This window comes from Pipistrellus kuhlii, unplaced genomic scaffold (genome assembly GCF_014108245.1).
Source record: "Pipistrellus kuhlii isolate mPipKuh1 unplaced genomic scaffold, mPipKuh1.p scaffold_m20_p_3, whole genome shotgun sequence".
NCBI lineage: Eukaryota > Metazoa > Chordata > Mammalia > Chiroptera > Vespertilionidae > Pipistrellus > Pipistrellus kuhlii.
Genome location: NW_023425529.1, coordinates 180,415,641 through 180,442,141, shown reverse-complemented (window position 1 = coordinate 180,442,141; position 26,501 = coordinate 180,415,641). Strand labels below are relative to the sequence as shown.

Here is a 26,501-nt window from a genome sequence, read left to right as displayed (position 1 = left end):
TCTGTACAAAAATCAATAAAATATATTTAAAAAAATAAAATAAAGCACTCAGTCAAATAAAATACAAAGACTACTAAGTAATACTTTAGCCTACTCTGAAACTATAGCTTTTCACTATATATTAAGCACCAAGATAAAGCTGAATAAACGAGTCATACAAATAAAAAAAGTTATAACCAAGCAACCATTCCCTTTGCACATGGCAAAGAACTTCAAATGTAGCTTCACTGGTGCTATTTCTCCTTATTGTGGTTTTGCTTAACTGAACTCATCCCTTCGCCTTCTCAATCCCATAAAATTCACTTCTCAGCACTCACTCCGACTTCTAATGCGTTCGGTTTTAAATGGAGCCGCTGGGGCGAAATGTCTTACCTGTTATGTAATAGGCCACCTGTCTGTTGATGTCCTCCGAGTCGGCGTCCGTGCTGCTCAGGATGGCGATGACGCCGCCCGGCGGGTCGTCCTCGCTCACGGTCCCTTTGTAGATCTCCGCCGTGAACCGCGGGGGGCTGTCGTTGACGTCGGTGACGGTGACGTCCACTGTGGCCGTGGAGGACAGCTGGGCCTTCTCCCCGTGGTCCGACGCGACCACTCGGATCTGGTAACGGTCCCTCTGCTCGTGGTCCAGCTCCCTGAGGGTGGTGATCCAGCCCGTCTCCATGTTGATGGCGAAGGACTCGGTGACGTCCGCGTCCTGGGACGGATCGAGGCTGTACATCACCTGGCCGTTGGCCCCCGAGTCCGGGTCCGAGGCCCTGACCTGGATGACGCGACTGCCCCCCGGCTGGTTCTCCACCACGAAGGCCTCGTACGGGTTCGCCTCCAGGACCGGGCTGTTGTCGTTGGCGTCCTTCACCTGGATGCTGACATCCACGGAGGCCACCACCTCGCGGTCCCCGTGGGCGCAGCGGGCGAGGATGGCGAACTGGTACCACTTGGTGGTCTCGTGGTCCAGGCTCTTCTCCAGCTTCAGCCGCCCGCTCTGCCGGTCGATCACAAAGAGCTCGTCCCTGTTGCTCTCGGGGGTGTTCCCTCGGACGAGGCTGTACAGCACGGGCCCGCTGTGCTCCGCGCGGACGACGTCGATCTCGGTCCCGATGGGCACGTCCTCGGACACGGTGTAGGTGTAGAACGGCTCCGAGAACTTGGGGAGCCGCGTCTCCGGGGGGAGCACCTTCACGTAGACGGGCACCACGGACTCCCTGGGCGGGGACCCGCCGTCCACAGCGCGCACGAAGAAAGTGAAGGCCTCGTCCTCCAGGCCGACCAGGCTCTCCCTGGTGGTGAGGACGCCGGACAGCGCGTGGATCTCCAGGTTCTCCCGGACGCCCGCCGCCTCGGCCTCCAGGGCGTAGGTGACGTCGGCGTTGGATCCCTCGTCCGCGTCGCTCGCCAGGACCCTGGCGACGGACGTGCCCCTGGGGGCGTCGGAGGCGACGTTCACCTCGTACCGGGCGGCTCGGAACTGGGGCGCGTTGTCGTTGTCGTCGGTGAGGATGACGTTGACGGTGCAGAAGGCCACCTTCCCCCCCGCGTCCCTGGCCATCAGGCGCACCGGGATCACCTTCTCCGCCGGGACCTCCCGGTCCAGCTTCTCCAGAGTGAAGACCCGCCCTCTCTCGTCGACGTAGAACCGGTCCCTGGCGAAGTCATTCACCACGTGGTAGGTGACGCGGCCGTAGACGCCGGAGTCCCCGTCGGCGGCCCGGACGGCGGTCACCAGGGTGTGCGCGGGGGCGTTCTCGGCCAGCTCCACCTCGTACTCGTTCTGCGGGAACGCGGGGCTGTGCAGGTTGCCCACGACGACGGTCACGTGCAGCCGGGCCGAGCTCCGGAACACGCCGTCCGAGACGGAGATGTTCAGGCCGTAGAAGGGCCTCAGGGCGGCCTGGCGGAGGAGGTTGGACAGCGTGACGATCCCCGTGGCCCCGTCCATGACGAAGTGCTTCTGGTCGTTGCCGGACAGGATGGAGTACTCCAGCTTGCCCGCGTCCGAGCTGTCCGCGTCGTAGGCCTTGACGCAGGCCACGAAATGCCCGTGCGGGGCGTGCTCGCTGATCCTGGCCTCGTACGCCTGCTGCTCGAACGCGGGCGGGTTGTCGTTGAGGTCCGTGACGTCCACCGTGACCTCCACCTCGCTGCTCAGCGGGGGCATGCCGCCGTCCACGGCCCGCACGGCCACCCTGTGCCGCCGGCACTGCTCGTAATCCAGCGCCCGGACGAGGGAGACGACCCCCGTGCCGCTGTCGACGTGGAAATGGTCGTGGCTCTGGCTGTGGTTCCCGGACAGGTGGTACGAGACGCCCCGGTTGGGCTCCGAGTCGGCGTCGGTCGCCCGGACGCGGGCCACGGAGGTGCCCACGACGGCCGCCTCGGACAGCGTGGCGGCGTAGGCCCGCTGGGCGAACACGGGCGGGTTGTCGTTGACGTCCTCCACCACGATGTCCACGAACACCTCAGCGCGCGCGCCCGTCAGCGAGTCGGTGGCGCGGACGCTCAGCTTGTAGGCCGGGTGGGCCTCGAAGTCCAGGGGGGCGACGACGTGGATGACGCCGGTGTTGAAGTCGACGGTGAACTGGCCGAAGGGGTCGCCGTCGGCGATGCTGTACAGCACCTTCAGGCCCTCGGGGCTGTTGGCCTGCACGTGCACCACGGGGCTGTGCGCCTGCACGTTCTCGGGGATCTCGGCGCTGTAGAAGGGCTTCTCGAACACGGGCATGGCCTTGTTCGTCACCGTGATGGGGACGACCGCCTCGGCCGAGCGCGCCGGGTCCCCCCCGTCCTCGGCCACCACCGTGACCAGGTACTGCTTGTTCAAGGTGTCGGGCCCGAAGGGCTTCTTCAGGGAGAGGTCGCCCGACGGGCCGATCTGGAAGTGCTCGTGGTGCTCCTTCAGGTGGTAGTGCACGGCCCCGTTCCTGCCGCTGTCCCGGTCCACGGCGGTCACCTGGCGGATGGTGTGGCCGGCCGCGGCGTCCGCCCGCACCACGGCGTAGTAAGGCAGGTTGACGAACACCGGGGCGTTGTCGTTCTGGTCCTCCACGGCGACCTTCACCAGCACGTGGGCCACGGCGGCGGCAGCGGCGGGCCCGTGCTCCTGCGTCACCTCCACCACCACGTCGAAGGCCTCCTGCTGCTCCCGGTCGAAGGGGACGCCCGTGGTGGACAGGACGCCCGAGGTGCGGCTCATCTTAAACCTGCGGTCGGGGTTGAGGATGCGATAGAACAGGGGCTGGTTCATCGGGTTGCCGACGGCGGCGATGACGGCCAGCGTCGTGGCTTCGGTGGAGTTCTCCTTGACGGTGGCCGCGTAGAAGTCCTGGGTGAACCTCAGCGGGCTCTCTCTGCTCTCCTTCACGTGGATCTTCACCGCGGCGAGGCCGGCGAACCTGCCGTCGGAGGCGCGCACCGTGAGCTCGTAGCGGCTTCGCAGCTGGGTGGTGTTCTGCACCGTGACCGAGCCGGTCCGGGGGTCCATGAGGAACTTCTCCCCGATGTTGCCGTCGGTGATGGAGTACAGCACCTGGGAGAAGGCGCGGGAGTCGGCGTCCGTCGCGTTGACCGCGACGACCCGGACCCCCCTGTAGGTGGGCAGCAGGAGGGAGGCTTCGTACACGGGCGTGGAGAACACAGGGGGGCAGTCGTTAATGTCAACGACGTGGATGGTCACGTTGGCCGCGTACTCGGCAAACAGGCGCGGCGCCCCCATGTCGTGCACCTGCACGGTGAAGCGGAACGCGCTCGCTTCCTCGTAGTCCAGGCTCGCGACCGTGTGGATCGCACCCGTGCTGGAATCGATGGCGAAGTGCTTGTGCGCCGACGGCTCCACGATGCGGTACACGAGCAGCGCGTTGGACTCCTGGTCGGCGTCGGTGGCTCGAACCACCAGCGGGACGTTCGTGTCGGTGAGGACCACGCTGTGCGGGGAGGCCGACTCGCTGACGAGGCCCGTGTACTCCGCCTGCAGGAACACGGGCCAGTTGTCATTTTCGTCCTGCAGGTGCACCAGGACCGTCGTGTTGGTGGACAGGCCCGCCATGTTGGTCCCTCGCACCGTCAGCGTGTACACAGGCAGAGTCTCAAAGTCCAGGGCTTTCTGAGTCACGATACTTCCCGAGTGCGGGTTGATGGCGAATGCATCCGCTACGTTTCCCTCTCTTAGTTCGTAGACCACTGATGACTGGCTGTGGGCTGTCACCATTGCGACAAAACTCCCGATGCCGACGGTCTCGCTGATTTCAACAGAATATTCTTTGGAGGTGAATCTTGGAGCGGCATTGTCGGCAACGGTGACGAAGATGTGCACGGAAGTGATCTCACTCAGGGGTGGACTGCCTCTGTCTGTAGCCTTAACCATCAGGTCATATTCCTCTTGGTTGCTGCGATCCAATTCTTTGGCAGTTTTGATAGAGCCCAAGATGGGATCGATTGTGAAAGAGTTTCCAATATTTCCTGGGAGGGGGGGGGGAAGAAAAAAAGGAGCATGTTAGAGAAAACTACAGGGACCAAGTACTGTTTGGAAATACAGAAACCAATGAAGGTAACTTTAAAAACTATATTCTGAAATTAAACAGAAATCGTGGGGTTATCAACGTTTGAATGGAACTTGTCTCCATTTTCAACTTGTTTCATTTCAGCAGACTAATCAGAGTTCTGTCCATCAATGATGGAAAGTAAGAAACAGAAGAAATATCACTCTGTATCTAACACCCCTTTTGCTTGACCCAAGAATGCTCTTATGGAAGGGCATGGTTCCCCTTCATCAAGCAGCTAAGTTCATAATTTTCCAAGTGTTCCCTCAAAAAACCCTTTAGAACAAGTTTATATTTCCGCATTTATCACTTGAAAATGCTCAAGATTCTCATTCATTATAAAAGGGAAAGCTTCAATTCATTAAGAGAATTTAACCAAATTCAAGAGTCCCTTATATCCAGGGGACTGATAAATAAGCTTGTGTATAACTTGCTCTACACTTCGGAGGTTTTGAGGAATTCGGTAGTCTCTTCTGAATCATGTTCAGGTCGATGTATCCCCTAAGTCAGTGGTTCTCAAGTGGGGGTGATCCTACCCAGAAGGGGATGTTCAACAATGCCTGGAGACATTTTTTTAAAAAAATGTGTTTTTATTGATTTCAGAGAGGAAGGGAGAGGGAGAAACAGAAACATCAATGATGAGAAAGAATCATTCATCGGCCGCCTCCTGCTCGCCCCCTAGTGGGGATTGAGTCCACAACCAGGGCATGTGCCCCACCAGGAATCGAACCCTGATCTCCTGGTTTATGGGTCAACTCTCAACCACTGAGCCACACCAGCTGGAGTTTCTGGAGACATTTTGGTTGGCACTACCTTGGGCGACAGACCAGAGACGCTGCTCAACTTCCTGCGATACACAGGACGGCCCCCACCACAAAAACCTGCCGCTCAAAAAGTCCGCAGGGTTGAGGCTGAGAAATTCTCAGACTGTTTTTACTGGCTTCTCACTGGACCTTTGTCACCTGCACTGTGTACATGTATTCAGCTGCAAGTGCAACTCTGCGGAGACCTGTTGCTGGGGGGTCGCATCTGCTGGAATCCTCCTGACGAAAACCAGCAGCGGACTACAGCTTAGCAGCTACCTATCTCTCTGAATAGATCAAGGCGGTCTGAGGGTTCGCCCCATCCGTGAACCCCCGTCCCTGTTCTGTTTTATACACAGGAGCCCGGCTCCGTCATCCTAGACACAGAGCTGAATGTGATTTTCCCAAGGGACTGTTACACTCAGCCCCAGAACAAGGCTGACTTGCCACTTAACTGCTTCCCCCAACTGCTTTCCTCCAGGCTCGCTAGGGAGGGCGGCGGCACTTCACAGAACCCCATTACCTACTGTGATTTGCAGACTAGGGGATTAACCCAGCACTTCTTTCTCCACAGCATTACTAGGAAACGCTTCCTCTCTGGCCTTCATTTCCTTCCTTTAACACATTTTCCAAAACCCCATGATAATGTTTCCTGAGGCCCGACCTGGTCTGGCTCTCATTAGGCCTGCCTGGCTCTGCACTCGGACCCACGGCCGGTCCTGCCACAGGGCGGAGGCCCAGGCTCCTCCAGGCTCCTGAGCTCTGAGCTCACCCCTGGCCCATGGACGGGGCCGTGCTGTCTCTGCCAGGCCTTGCAGAACTGTCTCCGGCCCGTCTGTGTCTATGAATCAACGACCCCGGAGTCTCTCTCTTAGTCAGTCATCAAGTCATCCCCTCTCACCCTGCCCGCGCACCACCCCACCGCCTGCCAAAACTGTGACAGGCTGTCTGGATAGTGGAGGAGACTGCGAAAACCTTTGCAGACGTGTCGCTATCCCCACCCCTCGGACTTCCGTCTATCTGTTTTTAAAAAAGAAGCCGACCTACTGTGTTTTATACTCCTTCATCTATATGCATTTTTCCCTCATCTTAGATGGAGAAATCTTTTTTTTTTTTTTAATATTTTTATTGATTTCAGAGAGGAAGAGATAGATGGAAATGTCAATGATGAGAGATAATCATTGATCCGTGGCTGCCTCCTGCACGCCCCTCACTGGGGATGGAGCCCGCAACCTGAGCATGTGCCCTGACCGGGAATCGAACCATGACCGCCTGGTTCATAGGTCGACACTCAGCCACCGAGCCACGCCAGCCGGGTGGACAGTGAAGTCGTAATGCTTCACATATACAAGGCATCACATTCTCTATCACCTGGAGCCGTATGGCTTTGCTACAGACAGCTCTGGCCCCGGCATTGGTAACATAGGTAAACAGGAAGCCAGCCAGCCAGCCAATTAATACATGGATCCCGCACAGACCATGGCAGAAAGCACAAGGTTTGCAGATGGAAGAGCAACGTGGTGCTTCCTGGAAGAACACCGAGGGCTGCTGAGTGGTGTGGGCATGCCATCTGATCTGGTAATAGACACACTCACCAAATACTGAACTACACGTATGCTGTTTGTGAACGGACTCACAGGGCCGTGGCGGAAGTCTGTCCTCGGATGGGGGCTTATCAGTCTCCTTCGCTGGAGATACTGTGATTTCTAAAGAGCCTTACACTGCTCCGGCTATTGGAGCAAGGCAATAACTGGGCGAACTTGCACGCGTGTGCTAATTAGTTATGACTGTATCTCTCTCTCTCTCTCTCTCTCTCTCACACACACACACACACACACACACACTTCACAGGGCATCCGTGTCACCCAGCAGGGACACGCCGTGGATGCCGACCGCCGGCCAGTGAGGCAACCTCTATACACTTCAAGTGCAATCACAACTGAACCTCAGTCTGGAAAGAAAATCCATTCCGGCCGATAAGCATCTTTACTGAGAGGCTTCTGTTTCCGGGTGTTCCCATCGTTTTGAAGTTACAATTACCTACTTTAAGAAATAAAGCACGCCAAGCTGCCCGGGGTACCGTTCTGAGCCTGTGTCTCCGAGCATATAACTCAACTGCTACTGAACTATCTTTAATTAATTCCTTTTCCCCTGAAGACTCCTCATCAGACCCAACCTTTTGCTCAATAAATCGCTGCTAATTCAACATGCCGTGCGATGGCCTGAATTTATAACTAGTCTTGTGAGCTTTGGTAAATGTAACCTGACAGACACGAGAAACAGGTGATTATGAATAAACGGTAAGAGCGTGGCCACAGGACCATTTTGCAGTTCCTGCTGTTCGAACAGATTCACTCCCACGCAACCCCACAGCGTGGAAAGGGAGTCATTTCCTATGAAGCACTTGTTCAGCACTATTTTCATAATACCAAATCGAAAACAAGATCTTTGTAAAAGTCCAAGGTCTGGGCTGGAACGGGCCCTTTGGTATTCCGCATTCGCTGAGTGGAGATGCAGTTCCATTCCTGGAATACCGAGTTACTAATTCCGTCAGCCCTGCAAGCATTTAAGGAATGTGTGTGCCTTCAGCCGGGCACCAACCATCATATTTTAACCACCCAGTTGTTGAGAATTATGTGAAAGCTAAGGGAAAGTTTCACATTTTCTCCTACACAGACCCAGCCAGTGTGTCTGCGGGAACATTATTTTATTCAAGTGCTCGGGCATGCACACGTGGAATGCGCTGTTTTTTTTTAACAGCTACATTTTTGAACCAGTGGGAAAGCCGTCATCGCTAGGCAAGGCACCAACCACATGGAAACACATTTCACTGCTGCAGCCACGGGCAGCGCAGGTCTTCCTTGTGGCTAGCTTTGGTCACTTTCAGCAAAATAAATGAAACTTCAAATATATTAATAAAAAACAGTTTGACCACATAAAATACATCAACAAAGTTTTTTTTTTTTTTAATTACTCTCCATTTGTGTGTGTGTCTTTTGATTATATGACTTAATAGCTGATTTTCACCTCTTTGAATTCTAATGCCTAAGATAGATGCAATTTCTAAAAATGTAGCAGTATGGACTTACAAAAAAAAAAAAAAAAAAAAGGCAAGTGAAGGAGATGATTTCAATACTCCAGCGTCTATGAAGGCAGAACAAGGAGAGAGACTTTGTACAGACAATGGCACTAAGGAAGACAGAGAGCTGAAAAGTGCCTTCTCCATACTGCATCACGAACTCTCATCGTTTGCCATGAGTGGGGAAAGGCCTGAAGCAAGGCCGCATCTGACCACACACACATGCTCTAACGCAGACTGAGCGAACTCTGTCTCAAACAAGAACATGCCTGCGTGGACCCATGGGGAAACCCCACGCCTATCACGTTTGAACAGGAGCGTGCCCAGCATGGCACCTGCACATGCAATGAGCTCCAGGAGATCCTGGGACGAATCACGGGGTAGCTGAACAGCAGCAATTTGACAGAGAACAAACACACTGTGCTTGGCCAGTGCTTCTCTGTGACGCTCCTCCTGTGTCCCCCGGCAAGACTCGGCTCTCCTGCCTCCTCATCCCTGCATCTGCCCTCACTTCCAGCTGCTCTCCATGCCCTGTGCCTCTTGCCCAGCTCCAGCCCCTTCAGCTTTTCAACCATCACTGAGTCCACATCCCATCCCTGGGACCGACCACGAGGAGCCACCCCCATGCAACCTGAACACAGCCACGCAACTGTTCAAGCTGCATGGGGGTCACTGTGGCAGCAACACTCACCCCGGAAGGGCAGGGGCGTGACCCTCTCTCTTGTGAGACCTGAGTGGGTCGTAGCTGGAATAGTCAGCACTCCACCATGAAATTCCTGCTCTGCCCAGGAGAAAACACCCCGACTACAAGTCAAGCATGACATTAAGAGGCCAGCATTTTCCTAAGAACGCTTTCTAGTTTAAGAAGGAAAATGATTACATGGTTAAAAAGAAGTTTAGAGCCCGGCCAGTGTGGCTCAGTGGTTGAGCGTCGACCTATGAACCAGGGGGTCGCGGTTTGATTCCTGGTCAGGGCACGTGTCTGAGTTGTGGGCTCCATCCCCAGGAGGAGGAGTGCAGGAGGCAGCCGCCAATCAATGGTTCCCTCTCATCACTGATGTTTCTATCTCTTTCTCCCTCCCTCCATCCCTCCCTCTTCCTTCCTTTCTGAAATCAATGAAGATATATTTAAAAAAAAATACAGCCTTAGCCGGTTTGGCTCAGTGGATGGAGCATCGGCTTGCAGACTGAAGGGTCCCAGGTTTAATTCCAATCAAGGGCACGTGTCTGGGTTGCAGTCTCGATCCCCACTGGAGGGTGTGCAGGAGGCAGCCAATCAATGATTGCCTCTCATCATTGATGTTTCTCTCTCTCTCTCCCTTCCTCTCTAAAATCAATAAAAACATATTTTTAAAAAAACAGCACAAGTTTAGAAATACTGAATTGATCAAATCAAGTTTTCTGTGTGGTAGGACCTCTCAGCTTTGAGTTATGCTCATATTGTCTCCACGCACTTGACCCAAACTTGTTAGCACTCTATCCTGGCTTCCTGAAGAGCTAGCGCTTAAATTGTTTTCGCTTCTCCTACAGTGAGACACGGGGATGGGTTAACCCCCAGAACCGATTTTAGAAGCGAAGAAACAGACTTTTTAACAAGTGCCAAGCTCTGCCCTCGCCAGTGTGGCTCAGTGGCTAGAGTCAGACTGTGGACTGACGGGCTCAGGTTCGATTCTGGCCAAGAGCACATGCCTGGGTTGCTGCGGGCTTGATTGCCAGTGGGGGGCGTGCACGAGGCAGCCGATCCATGATTCTCTCTCATCATGGATGTTTCTATCTCTCTCCACCTCTTCCTTCGTCTCTGAAACCAATAAAGAAATGAAAATGAAAAAAAAAAGTGCAAAGCTCTGAGCCTCGGGAGTGCTCCCCACGTACCGGACTCGATGGAGTACGCCACTTCGGCGTTCCTGCCCTTGTCCCTGTCCAGTGCGGTGACCTGCAGCACCACCGAGCCCACGGCCGCCGACTCGTACACCCGCCCTTCGTAGGAGGAGCTGGTGAACCAGGGCGCGTGGTCGTTCATGTCGCTGACGTTCACCTCGATCCTCGCGAAGTTGCGCTTCACGGGGACGTCCTGATCCCGTACCTGCAAGACAGCAACGTGATCGATCGATCCCGTCGGGATTTTCCTGACTTAAAACCCCTCTCGAATGCATGAGACCCTTCGGCGCTGCAGGGCGGCCGGAGCAGGGGCAGAGAGCTGTACCATGACAGTGAGGATGTGCTGGTGGATGGCCTCATGATCCAGGGGCTCTGAGGTGTAGAGGGAGCCAGTGGCAGGGTCCAGGCGAAACTTCTTGAGGCTCAGCGGGTCGCTGCTGCTCTGCAGGGTGTAGATGAGTTTGTTCTTCTCGTCCTTGTCCACCGCGCTGATCTGCAAAATCTCTGTTTCTGGCGCCGTGTCCTCCGGAATCACAACTTCGTACTTGGACGTGGAGAACTGAGGACGGTGGTCATTGGTGTCTATGACTTTGATGAATACCTATAACGACAGGACGGGTCACATGATCATATTCCTAAGTCTGGCCTTTTAATAAATAACCAGTGGATCAGGTGCACATTTTAAGAAACTGATTTTTTTTTTTTTTTTTAGCAAAAATAAAATGCAAACATGAGAAAGGTAACAAAAATCAAAGTCTCTTTAGATTTTTCATGGATCTATTATTTCTATACATGAGTATGATAATGAGGACCCTCCTAAATTCCTGAGACCAACTTTGGAGAGAAAATGTAATATCTTTCACACACTTATTTATGAAATGCAGCAGAGGTATTTCTAGATCCCTAGATAACGGTAACAGAGAATCTGCTTTCAGGTTTACAGAAGACTAATTTCCTGGATCAGCGATGAATCTGTACCTATCTTGCTGTTGAGAGAGGAAATACTAGACCGTCACAGGATCTAAATTTCTTGTTCCAATCTTTGAGACTCCAAATTCCTATCGACAGACTGTTTTTATATTTATGAAAAAGGTAAGAAATGCGCTTTTAAATCCTTATCTTTTTGTGATCGTGAAACCTATGTGTAAACAGTAAACACATTTATTTCCTAAAAGCAACTGAAGTACAACGAAAAGATAAACTCTCTTAAACATGTCAGCATCGAATAAAAACCTTAGAAGAAAAAAGCTGATGTTAAAAAAATTCGGTCCCTGCCGAAGCCGGTTTGGCTCAGTGGTAGAGCGTCGGTCTGCGGACTGAAAGGTCCCAGGTTCGATTCCAGTCAAGGGCATATACATTGGTTGCAGGCACATCCCCGGTAGGGGGTGTGCAAGAGGCAGCTGGTCAATGTTTCTCTCTCATCGATGTTTCTAGCTCTCTCTCTCTCTCTCTCTTCCTTCCTCTCTGTAAAAAATCAATAAAATATATATTTTTTTAAAAATTCCGTCCCCAGTAAAATCTTTCTCCATGCCAGGAGGAGTCATTGTCAGATTGCAAAGGCGCATTCAGATGAGGCAAAGTAGAAATGACCACTGCCTATTAAAGCGATTTACAGTATGAACAAGCAAGCTAGGTTTTGCTGGAAAAAAGGGTTTGCTGGTCCCGATGGCACAGGGGCCTGGGCCCCAGGAACGCCTGGGGGGCGTGTGAACCAGCAGCTGGTGCAAGAAGCCTGTACCAGCGCTCAGAGCACACCGAGCCCATGATGGATCGTCACATCAGACTTTATATGAACACTAAATGCAATCGCCCAAGTGCAGCAAGCTCTTATGTGAAAGTTATGTAAATATTTAAAGCGACAGAGGCCTCACTCTTCAATGTTAACGGTGATGCAGAAGGGATGGCTCCAAAGGCAATTCCTATAGATTAAATCGTTATGTATTTATTCCCACTATAAATTTAGAAACGCTTCTTCTCATGGAGTGCGGGGCAGACACAGTGTGATCCTGCTCCCAGATCCATTCATCACAAGTGAGCAGGAACCGCTGAAGGAAGACCAGCCGTTCTCGGTAAGGCCATGCCACTGACACTTTGGGCACCAACAGGTCAGCTCTGAGCGTGTGAAATAAATGTGGCAATCCCGCCTCATGCACCTCCCAACCTCCTGGGCCATGTCCTGTACAGGCAAAGTCTAAGGAGGTTTCATACACGACCAAGTAAGTCTTTCGGAGAAGCTGTTCAGGAAGAAGTAAAGCTTTGCTTGCCTAGGTCAGGGGTTGGTAGATGAATGTACATTTATTTGGGTAGGAGGAAGATGCTAAAGGGATTATCAGAAGGATGTTACCCGTTATCTTACACAGCCCTCACTAAGGTAGCCAAGGCTTTAACCAGCTTCGATGAAAACGACTTGGACAAATCATCCTCAACAGGGACACATTTTTTGTAATCCTTACCTGAAGATATTGTTTCCATTGTGTTTTTTGTTTGTTTGTTTGTTTTTTAGAGAGCAGGGTGGAGGAAAGGGAGAAACAGCGATGAGAGAGACACATCGACTGGTGGCCTCCTGTTTGCACCCTGGCCGGAGCTGGGGTTTGGGTCTGCAATGGATATATGTGCCCTTGACCTGGAATCAAATCGGAGACCATCTGGGCCAATGGTCTAACCATTGAACTAACTGGCCAGGGCAACAGAAATATATAAAATTATCTTGATAATATAACAAGATATGTGGGTCTCTTAAGTCTTCTTTCAAAAACTTCAAAATTGGTTAAATATATGCAAAACCTAAATCGGGATTTGCAGTTCATTTTCTTTCCCTAAATAAAAGTCCTGGGTGTGCATGTGTGTTAACTACAGTCACATGGCAACTTCTGATTGGAGAACCTCGGGGGGGCAGGATGAACTGCTCAGATCCTCCTCTGACAAGCACTGCCCCATCCTCCACTAACCTGAGTCAGTATCGTGCTGGTTCCATCTGTCGCCTCGACTGTAAGGTTGTAATCTGACTTCTGTTCCGCATCCAGAGGTTTGGCAACAATGACGGTGCCCGTGCCCTTGTCCACGTCAAAGTGACTCTCATAGTTGCCGCCTGGTTTCAATTAGGACAAACAAGTGAGAACAGGTAACAGGATGAAAGCCTGCCAACTGCTTTGTGGCTTTTTCGTTCTGAATGCCAGTAAAAGAACACTTCTGATATATCAATCAATATTGGCCACTGTGATTCTCAGGAGCTTTCATTTTGAAAACAAGGAAGACCAAGACACTGCTTTTAGGAACGCAAAGTGGAGACCTAACTGTCAAGGCAACAACTAAGCAAAAGGAAGCAAGAAAGCAACTCTGAAAAGAGGAAAACATGGCTAATATTGCCCATGAATGATTCCGGATTTACTTTTTCAGGGGTTCTAAAAATCTCTTTAATTGATGTTGCAGTAGCTATGTAAGATATCATTTGGTAACCAAAGTTGGCGGTTTAAAAGTTTATTTATAGAAAATAACAACTGTAACACTTTGGGCATATGGCCCTAATAAAATACTTATTAAAAACAAATGTTAACTTGGACAAAAACAGCGATGGTTATCAAGAGTTAGCCATGACTCTAGTATGTGAATTTTTTTCCATTGTTGTCAAAGAGGAATGAAGCAAATATTTCTGTGCTCCTTACATTATCCAAATACAATGCCAATTATATATCCTTGATAAACTCTTTTCAAATCCATTGAACTTGAGATACTTACATCAATGAAATGGAATGAAAATGTCTTGACATCACAATGAATTTCTATTGCTAAATCTTACCAAAAATAAAAATAACACACACATACACAGCCAAGTCTTCAGTTAAAACAAAGGATCTAGGGATGGATGAAAAGTTGGTAAGTTTGCAATTAAAATGGATGACCACGTGCACACTATGAAAAGAAAACTCAATGAAAGGAAGGCCCTGGAAATAAAACAGTTCTAAAAAAGTGATGCGTTTATTGCAGATCTCATAATCCGAGACAAATTATGTGATCTCAGCAGATACCTTCTGCTGTACAGTTCAGGTCACAAGTCATCTGAAAGATGTGAAACACGTCTCTAGCCAGTGTGTCTCCTGGCACAGCCCAAAAGAAGCAAGCAAGCATGGAAGAAAGCAGAGAACAAGGCAGAGCCGTCAATCAGACCGCTTCCAAGGGCAGGCAGGGTTATATGGTGATGCTAGAGGCTGCACGGAAGCAGCCTGCTCATCTGGAAATGTGAGAGGGATTAAAAGACAGCAAACAAACTATTCTGATTGCGGTGGACTACAAACACAGTCTCATTTCTTTTCTTTAAAACTAACCTGTAATGGTTTCATAAGTGTTGATGACAACCACAATCCCATACATTGACCCGCATGATGAACACAGCCTAACGGTCCAGTGTGCAAGTTCAAGGGGAAAAGCTGTACCGGTATACCTGTGGTCCCTCAGCCTATGGCCCACCAGCTCAGCTTGCTGAAACAGCATCTGGGGCTACCATGGCTGAGAGGTGGATGAGGGAAAAGGGATATAAAATCTCAACTAGAGATGAATTGTAATCTGTGCTTCTGACCTTAAGTATCCTTATCATTAAAATAGTGTGAAGAAACCATAAAAACGTATCAAAGTCTAATGTGAACTTTTTAAAAGTGTGTTGGAATAGGTTATTAGATCCTATGTCTATACTGAATTAAGTGACAAAAACAAAAAAACCACTGGCTTACGCATGTAATTTAATCTAGTGAATCTTGCTTCCTACTGAAAATGAGGTAAATAAAACTTTAAAAGTCATGATTGCCACTATCGTTTTTAAGTTATAACATAAAAAAATTTTAAGCTTCTTCTCTATAAAATACTGATGCGTGACCACCACACATAGTTATTTTAAACATTTAAATCATATTCACTGAAAATAGCAATCTGCCATATGCTATGTTTCTAGAGGGAAAAATTAAAAAGCCGTATTTTTGGATCAGAAACTGTACTTTTGGACCAAAATGTTTAACATTTCTCTAAGTCCTTGACGTACTTCTAAAAACCCTATTTTTTCATATTGAGATGGTACACATAGAGCATCTATTTTAGACAAGTTGAATATACGTTGGATACCGTGACAAACTTTGCAATCAAGATACTGCAATTTAAAACAGATTGGTCTTCTTTCCGATTTTCCATTTCTGAGACATGCACAAAAGTCAGAAAAGCATACACAGGCTCTCCACGGTATAACCCAGACAAGGACGATGACAGCCATGAGGAGCGCTTACCAATGATGTCAAACCAGAGAGGGGTGCCTGGAGGCTCCACGGCTATCACTCCGATCATGTGAGCGACGGGGTCGCTCTCCATGACAGTGAAGGAGAAAAACGATTCTTCGAAGGAAATGGACTCCGGGGACGGTTTGGGTTTGGAGATCCATTCAATGTGGAGGCGAGTGGTTGACCACTTCTGGGGGCGACCGTTGTCAACCGCCTTGATCTGTATGAGCAGAGGTGATCAAAAGATCAAATGATTAGAAGTAACATCCCGTCACTGAGGCGTGGGTTGGGTTGGTCTTAGACGGAGCCAATTTCAATCACTTAATATCTGTCTTTGCATATTCCATGCGTTTAATGCTTGATCAAAAAGCAACCTCGCCGGGACCGGTTTGGCTCAATGGATAGAGCGTCGGCTTGGGGACTGAAGGGTCCCAGGTTCGATTCCGGTCAAGGTCATGTACCTTGGTTGCGGGCATATCCCCAGTAGGAGGTGTGCAAGAGGCAGCTGATTGATGACTCTCTATCATCGATGTTTCTCTCTATCATCGATGTTTCTAACTCTCTATCTCTCTCCCTTCCTCTCTATACAAAATCAATAAAATATATATTTTTTTAAAAAGCAACCTCTTCCCGCCACACTCAACAAATAACAACTGGAGTGACAACTGAGAAGAGGAAAACAAACCCATACTTCGCATTGTCCTACTGAGGCCATTTCCAGATAAAGTTATAAGAGAACGAGAGCTAAGACTAGACTGATAATAAACGTTTATAAGAAATTCAAAGACTAGATCTTTACTCACGGAAAGAATATCGTATTCTCCGGCTGCAGAAAACTTCTTGGATGACACCAGTCCGGTTTTGGGCTCAATAAAGAACTTCCCAAGCTCGTTGCCCTCCTCGATGCTGTAGGAGATCTCGGAGTTGGGACCCTCGTCCTTGTCGGCAGCGATGACCCGGTAGATGGGGTCGCGTTTGGCGTTCCGGTCCCGGTCCGGCTTTTCCCGCTCGGGGAGTCGGATCTTGTAGAACTTCTGCAGGAACTGAGGTCTGTTGTCATTTTCATCGAGGATTTTCACAATCACTCTTGCAACGGTTGATTTGGGGGGACTGCCATTGTCTGTCACGGTAACCTATTTTTTAAAGGTGAGAGATCAGCAACGTTTTTAAAATACACTCAATAAAAGTGATGCTTTCTTCCTAACGAGAATGGATGCTAAAAACTAAAATGGACTGAAGTTTCCCAGGGAACTATTTTCTGTTTGAAGCTTGACAGGGGTATATCCTGTTATTTACACGACCGTGGATGGATCCTGACCGTACTTGTCAAGTACACAATCTACCTTCCCAAACTCTCCAGGGCACACAGCTCTAACCACAAACCACCTCCTCTCAGCCCTGTGAGGAGGCGGGACGACCTCTCCATTTTCAGATAGAAATGCAGGGAGGGGCAAGGGCTAAGGAAGAACTGGCTGTGAGCCCTAACCTCTCCCTTCCTCACACTGCCATTTTTTGAAACTGATTTTAGAGAGCAAGAGAGGGAGAAAGAGAGAGACTCATCCATTTGTTGTTCCACTTATTTATGCATTCACTGGTTGATTCTTGTATGTGCCTGGACTGGGGATCGAACCTGCAAACTTGGTGTTATCAAGACGGTGCTCTGACCAACTGAGCTACCAGGCCAGGGCCCTCACGTAATTGTTACCCTACTGTGAATGTCACCAAAATGCTAAGCTATCGAGATGTATTATTTTTAAGCCAAGGAAGAGATACATGAAGATTTTGCTTTAAGTATCTAAAAAGTCTTCTTAAAAGATGTAGATATTACATATACTTAAAAGTAAAATCTCCACATAGTCCATTAAAAAACTATCATTTTTAAGCTTCCTCAATAAAATAAGCTAAGTCATCAATTTAAAATATATGCTAAGCAGCACGCCTTTTAATACTAGTAAGTAGAAAGCATACCAAAAAACCACTTATGTAAATAAAACTTAAATTCAAATCACTGTTTTCAGTTTTGCTTATACTCTCTGTGTGTGCACGAGTAAGTACAAACATTAGAATGGAACTTAGGATAGTGGTCTTGCATGCTGGGGACACAAAGGGAAATAAAAGGGGCATAAAATATATGCGCAATGTTTTATATTCCTTTTTATTAATGACAGTAAGCTAATGTATTCACAGACTATTAACAGCTGTGAATACTAGTAAATGAGAACAAGAATGTTCTTTCCCAAGATATTTACGACTACGTTTTCAAAACAACTGAAAATAAAGAAATGCTTACTTCTAATATGTGCTCATCTTGCTGTTCTCGATCTAGTTTCCTCGATGTAGTTGTGATGAGACCTATAAGGCATAACAGTTCATTCATTAGTCCTCACAACAATAAACACATCACCACAGTCCATGTGTAAGTCTGAGCAAACCTCTTAAGTTATTCTCAAGGGAAAAGAATGATTAATACAAAACTTTCATTTTAACAATTCTTAAACTCAGTAGGTATATTGCAGAAGTATTAAGAAAGTGAAGAACTCAAATCAGTTACATTTTTTTGGTTTAGTAGTTTCAATCTGCCTTGTCAAAAAAAGATATTTAGAACACGAGATGGAATTATTCAGGATTTCAGACTCATCCATATCTCCTTCAACTGCTGCAGGGCCCATCTCTCTCTTTCTCTCTCTCTCTCTCTCTCTCTCTCTCTCTCTCTCTCTCTCTCTCTCTCTCTCTCTCTCTCCCCCTCTCTCCCTCCCTCTCTCCCTCCCTCCCTCCCTCCCTCCTTCCCCCTTCCCTCTATCCCTCTCTCAAAATCAATATTAAAAAACACACACACATATACTCAGGTGAGGATTTAAAAACAAAATTGACAGAAGCAATTGCTATCACTAGTGAAAACGGCCATTGGAACTGGTTTGGCTCAGTGGATCGAGTGTTGGCCTGCGGACTGAAGGGTCCCAGGTTCGATTCCAGTCAAGGGCATATGCCTGGGTTGCTTTATTCTCCATCAAAAGTTTTTTCCCCATCAAAAGGAGGCAGCTGATCAATGATTCTCTTTTATCATTAATGTTTCTCTCTCTCTCCTTCTCCCTTCCTCTCTGAAATCAATATATACATATATATATACATACATATATATATACATACATATATACATACATACATATATATATATATATATATATATATATATATATATATATATATATATATAAAAGAGAAAGGCCATCGGGAAATATAATGTATCTGACTATGCTTCATTACCTTTGCAACATCTACTCTCCAAAAATGAAGATTTATTATAAAAGAAATGTGACTTTCCAGCTGCTCAAATAACAATTGTTTCATTTCTAACAAAAAAAGAAAATTGAGACCTCCTTATTTCTTTGATTTTTCTACCAAACTATAATATTGAATTTATATCTCTCTCCTGAATTATGACAACTGTGTGGTAAACTGTCAACATATGTTGGAACCAAGAGGACCACTAAAATTGATAAATTTATTCTTGAACTTCACAAAATGTACAAACAAAACTGCCCAGCCCCTGAAATACCCTCCCTACCCCGTGCTGATGACGGACAGGCGGGTGCGGGGCGGCTCCAGCATTCGCTCTGAAGGTCAGGTTCAGCCTCCTGTGGCCAGACCACAGTTAGCGCCAACCTTCCCGCTGCCCAGCTTTCTGTGGTTCCACACGGAAATACTTCGAATAATCCATATTTAAGAACAGAATTCATCCCTCTTTTGGATTTTCTCTAGTATCCTATTTTCACAAAACTACCAATTTAAGGCTCTTCAAAATGTTTCTCTACATTTGTAAATGAGGGGCTTGTGTTTTCATGTAATTTGAGGTATTTCTTTTTCTTAACTAGTCACTAATAATCTAAATCCAGATTGAAGTATTCGCCATACTTCCTTCAATGAAGCAATGCTCTCTTTTGAATAAGAACAACAAAGGACTATTTTGTAAGTTAGAATCTGAGGTTTTCCCTAAAACATACCCGTGGATTAATAGAGGTTCCAAGAAAATGCTTTCCAAAGCTTCATGGTGTGAGTATGTTGCTTTGGCACAAGTTTAATGCCCATTTCTTAAAAACCTTTTCAAGTTTAAGTTCTTTTTTTCCCCCCATCAAAAGTTTACCAACCCTTCTTTTTTTTTAATTTATTTTATTGGTTTTTGTTTTGTTTTTTACAGAGAGGAAGGGAGAGGAATAGAGAGCTAGAAATACAGATGAGAGAGAAACATCAATCAGCTGCCTCCTGTACACTCCCTACTGGGAATGTGCCCGCAACCAAGACACAGGCCCTTGACCGGAATCGAACCTGGAACCCTTGAGTCCGCAGGCCGCCACTCTATCCCCTGAGCCAAACCGATTAGGGCTAACATCCCTTCTGTTAGTGCTTTTAAATAATTCAAAAACGACAGGAAGTCACTGGGATGAGTACCATACAATTGTCCCAAAGTGTCCATCAAAAAGTCATCATCATCAGTGGTCACTTCACTAGGACAACAGCTTGCTTTGACCACCTGGGTTCCGCTGTAGAATTCATTCTGCCTTTCACACTTACTTCCACCTCTGTGACCCTGCTAATGACCCCTCTAACCCCTCTCCCGCCCTCACCACTGTGATAAACACTCACTTCAAAAAGGAGCCCAGTGTATACCTTTTCTATGTACCTCAGCCATGCTATTAACCTTAGGTATTCAATAGTCTAAAAAGGGCGTCCATTTCTTTCATTTTAAACATCTGTGCTCATCTGTAATGTTTATTACTAAATCCCAGGAAGACATATGCTTCATTGAAACAGCACAATATTTCCAAACTGCAGAGAAACCCAATGCTCAGGTGTGTGAGCCAAGGAGAAGTTAAATTGTTCCAAGGTCACCAGTAAGTCGTTATCAAGGCCAGGCTTAGAGTTTAGCTTTTCTGTGGCCCCAATGAGAAGGGGTTTGTTTTGTTTTGTTCTTCCCCGTCCCCATTCCACTACACACTGCATAATTTACTGCATTATGGCATTTCAACGCTTCATAAACTCTGAACTGTGACTTACATAAAAGTTAAGGGGGGAAAGGGAGCAGTTGGTAGCCATAGTCAATCAGTATTCACTTAACGGGTTCAAAAAATGCAAGTTAGAAAAGAAAACAGGATGGCTGAAAGCAGGAAAATGCATACGCAAGTGCTGGCTTTTGTAACTTTGTGTTTTATCTTTCTTTTCTGCGAAGCCCTATTAAATTAAAAATAGAAATGAAAATAAAAAATTTTCTTTCCTTGACCTAGAAAAACATCCCTTTCTGTAGACCAGCAATTTTCAACCTTTTTCATCTCATGGCACACATAAACTAATTACTAAAATTCTGTGACACACCAAAAAGTATATTTTTTGCTGATATAACAAAAAAATAGCTATAATTCTAATTCACTAACACTGGACAACTATTGCTCTTTTGGTTGTTGTTGTTTTTTAATTGGACAATCTAAGGGAGAAGGGTTCAGGCCCCTGACTGAACAGTCAGGAATTGCATGTTTTTTAAGATTTTTTGCGGCACACCACTTTGAAAACTGTAGACCAATACTATTATAAATATATAATAGGTGGGCTGAGAGGACAGATTACAATATCTTCTCATCAATTTATCAGTTGGAGTTCATCCTCATACATGTATATAAAATTAAGTTTACCCCCATACATATATGTAAGACTAAGAAGCCAAACCTTCCTATATTTTGTGAATATTACTAAAAATGATCCATAGCCTCTCTATGCCACTCTAGACATTTAGAGAAGAGTTCCTTTAAGAAAAGAGAGAATGGTAGATTAATTGCATGCTTCACTAGAAACTTTTATTCTCTGACATTTCTTACAAATCCGTACCAGATACCATCGGCAAACTGCCCAGTTTAAGAGATCAAATAGATTTCATGGACTAGAATGCACATACTGGTGAGTACTGGAGGATCGGTAGGTACAGATAATCGGAGATAGTCCTCATACGTGAGACTGCCTCTATGCATTCTTCAGCTACGTTGTGCTGTCCAGTAAGAACGCAGATGACTAAGACAGTCTTGTGTTCAGAGTGTTTGAGACACAAGGGTGAAGGGGAGAAGGCAAAGACAACATTCAAGAAACAACAAGAGGGGCCTAGCGTGTAGGGTGCATACTGAAACCGGGGGAGAGGCAGCAAGGGCTCCTGCTCAGGGCTCTGCATTTCAAATAACTTTGAACTTGGGTGATGAGACATGTAGTGTAGCCAGCCCCACTGCTCCTGTGGATAACCAACCCACCACCTGACATGCAAGTGAGGCCACCCACGACCAGCCAGCCTCAAGCCCACCGGCCGAATGGCCACCACTGCGCGGGAGATCAGACAAATGTGGACAAGATTAGACCTGCCCATCACTCACATTTTTAAAAATTTTCTTAATTTTATTTTTTGGTGGTTGTTGTAAGCCACTGAGTTTTTGGGTGGTTTCTTTTAAGATCCAACTGCAAGGAGAGAGCAAGTACTTGAGATCTGTAGGAGTTTTCTAAGAACTGAAACTGTACAAAGTCCCATAATCCAAAGATAATCACTCAGACTGCTTTCTAGACTGTACTGTTGTCTTCATTTGAAATGTTGTATGACTTTACAGGGTATTATTCTATACACAAGAAAATTATTGAATAAAAGGCAGAGAATTAAAAAAAAAATAATAAAAAAAAAGAGTCTCAGGTCCAAAGATGCTTTTGAGGCAGAAAAGTGCCAAATGCTCAAAATTACCCAGGTTAATTATATGTTTCCTCCTAAAAAGAAGGGAAGAGGAAGCAGGCTGCCCCAGCTCTTGGAGAACCTCCTAAACAGCTCAGCTGAGAACCCCAAATAAGCTGTCTTATTCTTTTTTAAAAAATTAATATATTAAATATGCCACAAACTGTATATCACTGTACCACTGATTATTATTTATCATATTCTTTCCTCCTCAAAAACAGAATAGTGAAGTAAAAATGGCCCAAATTTTTTTTCAGTAATCTCATTATAATAATTACAAATACTAGCGTAATGCCTATAAAATACAAAGCCCCATTTTTTTAGTTGTTTTAACTAAGAATAGAAAAATAGAAAAGGCCCTTTTATTCTGAATAAACCAAAACAATTTCTCTGTGTTTTGTTTTGTGTGTTTTTGTTTTGTTTTGTTTTTTAAAGTTCAAGCATTGTGGGTCTCAGGGTACAATGAGATTAATAAGAGAACAGTTTTTCTTTTCAATACTATACCCAATAAAATCTTCTCTTTAGTCAGAAAAAATTTACCTGTACTTGCCCTACATTTGCCCAAACTATCCTTTCTATTTTAGACATCATGACCTCTCTTTTCTCTTGCAGATAGTGGGGAAAAACAATAAAATGCCTACTACCAGGAAAAATTAGCATAAACTTTAAAATAAATATAAAACATATAAGAGGTTGGAAGTTAAAAGTGTTTTAGAACTTTGAGATATTGAGCTCCTGAATACACATTGTTAATTTTCATGTACACTTGTACAATATAACATATTTCGAATTAGTTATCAAAAAACTACAGGGACTAATCAAATGTATGGAAAACAAAGGAGGCAAGACAGTCGGCAATCATTCTAATTTTTAAAATAAATGATTCAAGTAAGCAAAGCAGGGGGCAGCAGGCGAAGGCAACTCCAGCTTCCCAGTAGCACAAGCCTGTTGCTCTATCCGTACCTTCCCCAACCAGCTTGAACCAAGTAAAAACGTACTCAGAGCGAGGCTGCTCCCTGCCATCTACCAAGGTCACAGCTGAGGTCCTGAGGTCTGCACAGCAGGTGGGCAGAGGCCCCACAGGCAGGAGGGACAAGGGCAGACACTACACCAGGGACCATGTTCTCCTGGGCAGACTTTGAAGCTGTCTCTTCCAACAGGTGTCCGTTTTGCTCACTTTTAACATCTGTGTGAGTCGAATGGCAAGTAAGTACTAAGCAGCAGCCACACTTTCAGTGCCATGTCTGGCTCTCGGGAGGCTACAGATGAATATGGGGTGGTCCTGGCCCTCGAGGGCCTGAGCCTGGACTGCATCCCCAACAGGCAAGACCAGCAGCCACCCTGAGAATAAAGGCAGATCAGCCCTGCAAGGTAGGCAGGGAGGCTGGGCAGCACTACCCAGGGCCCCGGCCTCAAAACCCCGATGGCTTGACAGGCCAAAAGCGAATGCTTAGTGTCTCCTACGGTTATCACTCCACATCCACCAGCTTGGAGCTGTAGGTCACGCGCTCAGAGATGCCCCAGCATCGCGATGCCTTTATTTAGCGGCTGTTCTAAGTCTGCCTCTGGCCGCAGAGGGCTCCCTGGCAGCTGTGGCCATCTGAGCAGCTATTGTTGTCACCCTGGTGCCGGCAAGATTAGGCCTGGAGCCAAAAACGGAATTCTATTCACAGACAGTCCGGTGTGTAGGGAAGCCCAGGCCTCGGGGAGTTGAAACTTTCCGAGGCCCAGGGAGAGCGCTCATCAAACAGATCAAGTCACACAGGCAGCGGCTGATCAAGAACTGACACCCAGAAACCTCCAGGCTTCTCTGCTGGCTTTCATTCTATCTGAGTAACTGCTTCTTGTTGGAAATCGGTGGCATGAAAACCGTGACAGACATATGATCAAAAGCCAAATGTGCTTTATTGGAAATTGCCTTCATCGTGCCTATAATGTCAGCTGTAGCAGGAAACTCAGCCCACTTTCAAGGTTTACCCACTTTCAAGGTGACAAGAAAAGGTGAGCTTCAACATGAAAAATCTTACAATATTGGTCTTTAAAAATAGTTTCAGCAACATGCTTTAAAAAAATAGAATACCGCCAAGACCGGTTTGGCTCAGTGGATAGAGCATCGGCCTGCGGAGTAAAGGGTCCTGGGTTCGATTCCGGTCAAGGGCATGTACCTTGGTTGCGGGCACATCCCCAGTGGGGGGTATGCAGGAGGCAGCTGATCGATGTTTCTCTCTCATCGATGTTTCCAACTTTCTATCCCTCTCCCTTCCTCTCTGTAAAAAGTCAATAAAATATATATATTTTTTAAAAATAGAATACCACTTGAATCCTAAGGGTTCACCACCAACCGATTTTAAGAGAAAAGCATGTCAGCATTTCACATGTGTAGAGAAAAGGCACTGAATAACATCTGACTTCCTTCAGATTTCTAGGATAACACATTTCACTATAAAATTAAAAATAAGCTTAGGTAAGACAGATATGTTGATTCTTCCTTATAATAGTTGCATATCTTTGGAAGAAAAACTACAAACAGGTAGACTTTTTTTCTTCCTTTTAAATGAATTCCTGCCATTGTGAATGACCGGCCTCCGTTTCCTTCCGCTGCCGCTATCAAATGTCACCGGAAACCCTTGGAAGTTGTTTGCAGCTGTAGCTGTTTCCTATTGCACTTCGTCCAGCTTCTGTTCCAGCCACAATAAAATGCCACTTACTTTGATGGTGAAAAAAAAAAATAGTATAATAGTGCGATCCTGGACTAGAACATAGATGAGTATACCTATTAGCTACTTCAGCATTGTATGGCTTTACCATGCTTTCCAATGTAGGTTTTGTTATTATGCAGGTACTAGAGGCCTAGTGCACGGATTTGTGCACCAGTGGGGTCCCTTGGCCTGACCTACACCCTCTCACAATCCGGGACCCCTCGGGGGATGTCAGAGAGCCGGTTTTGGCCCGATCCCTATAGGCCAGGCCGAGGGACCCCACCAGTGGGCGAATCCATGCACTGGGCCTCTCATATGCATATAAGATCTTTGGTTAATCTCTTCCTGCCCATCCCCCTCCACTTCCCTCTGAGATTCATCAGCCTGCTCCTGTCATGCCTGTGGTTTCCATTCCCAAGTTGAGCATCTGCCCTTTGGTGGTCAGTGCTCATCATAGCTACTGGACAGTCGGCTGGTGGGACGGTCGGCTGGTCACTTGGGCTTTTATATATATAGATGGTGAAGCCAACAGGTCAGAAGGCAACTGTCACTGAAAAGACACTTGGTTACCCACAATCCCCAAGAGGGACATGCAAAGCAATACCACCGGGCACGCCTGTCCAGAGCACCTGGGCCACGGAGGCTGTGCCAGGGCCGGGCAAGAGCCTTTATTGTGGTTTCTGCAGCACCGGCCAGTTTGAGGATTGCCGTGGGCCTGGAGCTCGGGGTGCAGGCCCTGGGGAGGTGAGGGCAGGGGATACTGGCTGGATAAAGGCTGGTCCCAAGGATGGGGTCTGGACTGGCCAGCGGGCACATGAAAGGTGAGTCATTTGCTGCCTCTAAGAACTGTCGAGTCCTGAGAAGGGCAGCCTCTGACAGTGAGAATCCAGACAGCAGAGCAGCAAGAACACAGAAAATGAAACAGAGCGAATATAGTAAGGAAGAAAACTGACTGGGGAACTCAACTGGGAACAAACATTTCCATGGGCATCCTCTCTCTCGTACCTTTCTAATTTTGTACTGTGTGAATGCATTACGTATTTATAACAAGTAATATAATTTATCAAGTCTAGTTACACACAAACACACCCTCACACACGCAACTACTTTCTGGTCTTGGTAAGCCCACTATACCGAGAAGGAGTGGCATTTTGAGGAAGGAGGACCAGCCAGAGCTGGAGGATCAGGATTCTGGGCTTTGGGTACAACACGGTGACACAATTTTGCAGATGAAACTGTACAGCCATCTACAAACTCTAGAATCATACTCAGGATGTTGTTAAGTTCAGGTTTAAAATAAATCTAGAAATTCAATTTTAATTCCTTGAAAACACAAAACAAAATCTTAGTTAAGAAGATTCCTACTGTTTATTAAATGAGGGTCGAACAGTATACACATATTTGTGTCAGCTCTAAAGCTAAATAAGCATTTTTTTTCCTTTCAGATAAAAAGCAATTGTTGACCCTCCACTTCTAGCCAGGGAATCAGATTCACTCTCCAACA

At 47.1% G+C, this 26,501-nt stretch overlaps 1 protein-coding gene across 4 annotated transcripts in view; it reads right to left on the bottom strand.

Annotated features, from left to right (window-relative positions):
* FAT1 (FAT atypical cadherin 1) overlaps nt 1-26,501 on the bottom strand; it is a 120,605-nt gene that overhangs the window by 29,484 nt on the left and 64,620 nt on the right. For all 4 annotated transcript variants that reach the window (XM_045588932.1, XM_045588933.1, XM_036458997.2 and 1 more), the window contains exons 4-10: nt 17,841-17,902; nt 16,354-16,683; nt 15,560-15,770; nt 13,241-13,380; nt 10,618-10,893; nt 10,287-10,497; nt 373-4,452 (exon numbers count right to left, since the gene is read on the bottom strand). In XM_045588932.1, the coding sequence (XP_045444888.1) occupies nt 373-4,452; nt 10,287-10,497; nt 10,618-10,893; nt 13,241-13,380; nt 15,560-15,770; nt 16,354-16,683; nt 17,841-17,902 (5,310 nt within the window). The remainder of the gene's footprint in view (nt 1-372; nt 4,453-10,286; nt 10,498-10,617; nt 10,894-13,240; nt 13,381-15,559; nt 15,771-16,353; nt 16,684-17,840; nt 17,903-26,501) is intronic.